At 38.9% G+C, this 5604-nt stretch overlaps 1 protein-coding gene across 1 annotated transcript; it reads right to left on the reverse strand.

Moving 5' to 3' along the window:
- Window positions 1-2504: 2504 nt before the first annotated feature.
- Window positions 2505-4787, reverse strand: LOC127540719 (permeability factor 2-like). The gene is made up of 4 exons (XM_051965544.1): window positions 4410-4787; window positions 4055-4178; window positions 3858-3941; window positions 2505-3132 (listed from the first exon to the last, which is right to left on the reverse strand). Exons 1-4 carry the CDS (start codon window positions 4495-4497, stop codon window positions 3120-3122), a joined length of 309 nt encoding a protein of 102 aa, XP_051821504.1. The 5' UTR covers window positions 4498-4787; the 3' UTR covers window positions 2505-3119.
- Between the last annotated feature and the right edge of the window lie 817 nt (window positions 4788-5604).

Below are 5604 nucleotides of genomic sequence, written 5' to 3' on the forward strand. Positions count from 1 at the left end.
AGAAAAGGTGTGTTTTCAGAGTAATTGTCACTTCTTCCCTGGGGTAATGAAAAGATCCCAGAAGAGATGGAGATCAAGAGAACTGGGCTCTAGTCTCAACTATCACTCACCCAAGGCACGTAATTTCCTTCAGTTTTCATAGTAATAAAAGTTTGGACTAGGTCATCTCTAAGATCCCTCCAACCCCTATTATTCTTTTCTGCTCTTCTATTCTCTCCTTTGTAAAATAAAAGAATTAAGTAGAAAATACCTAAAATCCTTTCTAACTTTAAAGCTTAATGAGTCAAGTTATGGATCATGTGTCATCTTTTCTCTATGAAAACACTGCTGCTGACTCATAATGGATGAAGTGCTTGGGCTTACTCTTTTTTCTAGTAGTGGATAATCCGGATGCCTTAATATCTTTTGGAAAGATGTTTGGGCTTAGCACAAGAGGACAGAGAAAAATTGATATTTTAAATAGATGGCCTTTTCTTATCTTTCTGTCCTGATCTATATCTTGTCACAGGACCTAAATGTTTCTGGAAGAGAAAGACATTGTAGACTTTGCACAGATCTCTCTCACTTAAATCCAACTTACTTGCATGGCATGTATCACCTGTTTGATATAATGTCCTCTTTAAGAATGAAGGGCAAATAATGACAAATAATGACAATGACAACTTTCTCCTATACTAGACTCTCTGAGATACAGTGATAATGGCCTCTTTGCTATTCCTCTTTGCATTTCTCTATTCTGGATATGTTCATTGGTTGTCCTCAAGGACTGAAATTCTTTCCTTCTTCATCTCCACCTCTGACTTCCTTTAGGTTGCAGTTAAAATCCACTTTTTACAGGAAGCCTTTTCTAATACCTCTCAGTTCTTATGCCTTCAAATTTCTCCTGCCTATAGTTTGTTCACAGTTATTTGCATCTTGTCCATCCCTATTAGACAGTGAACTTCTTGAGACAGGGACTGGGTTTGTTTTTGGTGTTGTTTTGTCTTTTTTTTTGTATCCTTATTACTTTGCACAGTGCTTAGCATATAGTAAATACTTAATAAATGAATGCTTTTTGACTTGCTTATTTACTTGATCCAAAGAAAAAAACATAATCTTGAATTCAGAGATTGTTTCAACCACAAGAATCCAGAATCAGTCTTATTATATACCAGAGTATTAAAAGAGGGAAGAAGTATTATTGTCAGAGGCAGGGAGAATTTCCTTTTATATGCCAGAAAATGTAAAGGAAACTAGTATAGAGAGAAGAAATACACTTTTCCTTTCTCTAATGGGACAAAAATATCTTCCCTCACTTCTTCCCTTTCTCAAATAAGAAAGTTATGTTGTTTAGCCAACCATAGGGTAAGTTTGAGAATGAGAATTGAGCTACATCTGGGGATGTAGCTTCCACTTCTCATTGGAAAGGAAGAATGTGTATAATGTTTCTTGATTTGGGGATCCAAATATTAAGAACAAATCACTTATAAAGAAGGCCAGATGTTATAATTGACACCAGAGAGAGACAACAGAAAGATGAAAATAGATGAAAGCTAGAAATGAGAAAAACCAGGGTCTAGACTATATGGGTTTGAACAAAATATCTCTCTTTCTTGTGCCTCAGCTTCCTCATGTATAAAATTATGGTATTGGGCCAGATTATCTGTCATTCCCTTCAATTCTAAGGTGTCTTAGCATTTCCTGTATTTATACACACTTCTACTGCTTTCTTCTTGCGGAAGTTGAGGTTTTTCCTTCTCATTTTGACTCATAATATAGGTTTCTATTGCTTAAGTTAAGTAAACTAGTGCCATTGGAATTTGTAGCGTGGAGATCAATCCCTAGAGTACACTCAAGCTTTAAAGACAGGCTTCAAAAGACAAATGAATGCATTCAGTAAAATTACATGACTAATTATAATTCCTGATACGTGTTGGATTTACATAAATTCAGAACAGTTCTCTATGAATTAAGGTGAGTCTTTCTTAATTAGATCTTATCAGAGTTGAGTCTTGGCATGTTCTTTAATCCTATCTTTATTGATGGAAGATATCATATGATCTAGTTAGAGAAACAATTTGAAAATATTTGTTCAAAATATGCCTTTGACATATTGGCTTGGTGACAATGAACAAATCTAGCATAATTTCCTCAGATGAAAAAATGATATGATATGTATGTAAAATTCCAACAAACAATCTAAGCCTCTGATTTTGATCTACTGTATTCAATCTTGATGGGTAATGTTAGGTCTCAAGTATTGTATCTATGGTATTCATGATATGGATTCAAATGTTAAATTTATTATCATTTAATTTCCTATTAAATAAATGGAATGAGTCGTGTCGATGTTTCAACCCCCCAGTTAGTGAAAACAATATAATCTGATTGACATTTGTAGGAATATGAAAGGCATTAAATGAATAGAAAAATGATATCATAAAAATGTTTTCCTCTTTATGTCATAAAAACCACCACTTAGGAATGCATTCTCCCCATCTCCAATAAAAGAAACAAACCAAGAATGGACATTCTCAAAATAGTTTATTTCATAGATTTTGCAGTTATTTGTTTACAATAAATATTTAAATCTTCTTATTTTAGGATATAAATAGACCTAAGAACATTGTGTATTTTTACACTAAACATGACAGTATGCCATACAAAGAAGACATTAAATGTCTATGGGATAATTAGAACATTACAGTTCTCAATACTTCAAATATAAATACATAGGAAACAGACAATGTCAGATAGTTATCATAAATAATGTTTTTGGTCAACTGCTATCTGAATGTGGGAACTCTTTCTCACACAAATTACAGCCAACTTTAAATAGATACATAATAGATGATTCTCAAAGAAGTGGAAAATATCACATTTAAATGAAAGATACAGCACATAAAGGAAAAACTGGAATAACTTTGGTTGTGTAAAAAGTGAAGTTAATTTAACAACTAGTTTCAATCACACTTGTAAAAACTAACAAATAAAATAAATAAGGGCATTATAATAAAGAATTTCCAAACAAATCACAGATGCTTGGCAAAGTAGTGGGATTCTTCTGGCTCTTTGAGATCCATGTTCTCAAAATGGAGTTGCTTAGGCTTTTCAAGAGACCATCTTCTGTTTTGAAGTTACTAGTTGGAGTTGCTACAAAGAAAAAAAAATTAATTAATTTCCTGAGATCTTGAAGTAAAGTAAAATTCTCTGGATTCCTGCATAATGTACCCAACCTGCCTATAACTTAGCCTACATAGTCATAGTCAAGCAAAGAAAACCCATTTGCTTTTGTACGTGTTGATTAAAGTCATCAGGTAACTGTAAGTGCTTCCCCCCTGAAGAGTTATGTCTTGAATCTTAGAAAATTTAGATTCTAATCTTAATTAGATTTTGTGTCTTACACTTGCCAATTTCATATCATATGTCAAGGCATATGGGCATCCTGGCATAGTAGACAGAGCTAAACTTAAAGCCAGGAAAAGCTGAGTTCTTGTCCCATCTGTGACATAGGCTGGCTGTTTGTCCTTTGGAGAATTACTTGATTCGCTCAGAAATCTATGCTAACCTCTGAAATCCCAAATTCAGAAGGTGCCCATCTGTCTTGGTAAAGGGAATCTTGGTAAAGGGAACTGCCCTGGCAGTTCGTGATAGCAGTGAAATCATAAGTCCACTATCTATCACTAGGAATCAAATACCATGATTTGAATTTGAGGGTGGAATAATGAAATCGTAAAAGAATAGATTAAATTTAATGGAAACTCTCGATTTTGTTTTTCAACCCTTAAGGTAAAATCCTGACTTCATCTTTTTCAAAGGGGATGGGGTGAGAGGAGACAGTTCTGACATCTATTTAGGTATATCGAACTGATAGTTACCCTTTCAGAGCTTTTTGCACTACTTTCTTAACTTGGGGAGCCTCGGGGTTAAGGCAAAGTACTTTTCCATTCTTCAGAGTGGCTCTGCAAAGAAGAGGAGAGAAACCATCAGTAACTTATTCCTAGGACCAAAAAGCGCTGAATTGTTGGGGGCAGAGAGATTGGACGCAGCAATTAATTGTCTGAGCCAAACTTACAAGACTTCAAGGTTGGAGCAGTGGGGACCGGCTGGGATCACCTTCAGACTGGCGAGGGTCTTATAGGAAATTCCCTGCACGGTTTGGAGACACTGGCAGCGTAGCTCATTGACCGCGGGCGCTCCTGATGCAGAGAAAAAAGGAGATAACTGTTAAGGATCGTGGGTGTGAGCCAAGCACTGCATCCTGAGACATTTGTTCCTATCACCCACACAAGTGTTCCTAGCCTCCTCTGCGCAGGAGCACCACCAGATCCCAGTCCCCACCTCCGCTGGGGTACAGTTGGAACCGCAGCCCCACTTGCAAAGGCAACTTCCCTCCAGCCCTTCCTCTGGCCTTCGCTCCCCTCTCTTACCGCTGGCTAATCGGACTGACGGCGTCAGGAGTCCGGACAGCAGACAGAGCAGGAAAAGACAAGAAATCTGGCGGAGACTGCTGCTCATGGTGGAGGAGTTTGGTGCTTGAAGTTCGGAAAAGGAGAAAGCGAGAGCTGACTGTTCCAAGACTCCTTGGTTCTGTGGCGCCCCATGCTTCGCGGACCGCTTTTATCCACTGGGGTCCAGGTCAGGAAGCGGGAAAACCTTCTGTCCGGGAAATTCCCGGTCTCTTGTGCCATGTCCTGACTCAGGAAGAAAGGCACAGAGCCCGCCCCAGGAAGGGGGGAGGGAGGGGCTGGCTTCCCGCCAGCCCCCCGGGCACAGGCTGGAGCTCTCGGGCGCGCCTGCTGCTCTTAAGGTGAGCGAAGCGTGCCGGAGTCTGTAACCGAAGGTACAAGGTGAATGTCGCCGTCTGGAAGTTATCACTTGGTCTGGAAAGAGAACCAAGGGGGTAGATTGTTCTGGGGATGGTAAGTGGGAGGTGGGATGGCTTCATGGAGCCCAGGATGCGGTAGTCATGACTTGACCATTTTCCTCGGGGAGTGTATTTGTTCCCAAACTTGTAGACTGGCAAAGAGAGAAAGAAGGACACAGGTACGAAATTCTCTGGTGGAGAGAAGCTTCGGTGGATAGATAGGATCCATGTCTGATATCTGGATATTTTGAGGTCTTTGTGCGAATTAAATTCAGGCTAATAATCCAGATAGTGCTGCCTAGAATTATAGGCAGAAAATCGGGGTTGGGACTTACACAGCATAGGTGCCAGAACATCCATCCTATCAATATGGTATATGTCAATCAACAAACCACAAAAAGGAGAATGGGAGGAAAGCATTTATTAAGCACCTACTATGTGCCACGCATTGTGCTAAACGCTTTACACTTATCTCAATGGATCCTCACAACCCCACTGGGAGGAAGGTGCTATTATTGCCCCCATGTTGCTTTTGAAGAAACTGAGTAACGAAGGTTAAAAGAGTTGCCCAAGATCTTGCAGATAGTAATTGTCTGAGACTGGATTGGAATTGTCTTTCTGAGTCCAATCTCTGGTACTCTGTCTACCAGTAAGTGCTTATTGTGAACCAGTACCCAAAGATAAAAATGATTATTTCTACTCCCAACCAGATTGCATATGTGTGTGTGCGTGCTTTGTGACTGAGGAATCTAAAATTA

This window comes from Antechinus flavipes, chromosome 6 (assembly GCF_016432865.1).
Source record: "Antechinus flavipes isolate AdamAnt ecotype Samford, QLD, Australia chromosome 6, AdamAnt_v2, whole genome shotgun sequence".
Lineage (NCBI taxonomy): Eukaryota > Metazoa > Chordata > Mammalia > Dasyuromorphia > Dasyuridae > Antechinus > Antechinus flavipes.

Excerpts from the sequence above, each read along its gene's own strand:
- LOC127540719 (XM_051965544.1), bottom strand. The coding sequence starts at position 4,497 with ATGAGCAGCAGTCTCCGCCAGATTTCTTGTCTTTTCCTGCTCTGTCTG. Across the intron at positions 4,179-4,409 it reads GTCAGTCCGATTAGCCAGCG|GAGCGCCCGCGGTCAATGAG; the intron begins GTAAGAGAGGGG and ends TCTCTGCATCAG. Across the intron at positions 3,942-4,054 it reads TGCTCCAACCTTGAAGTCTT|AGCCACTCTGAAGAATGGAA; the intron begins GTAAGTTTGGCT and ends TCTTCTTTGCAG.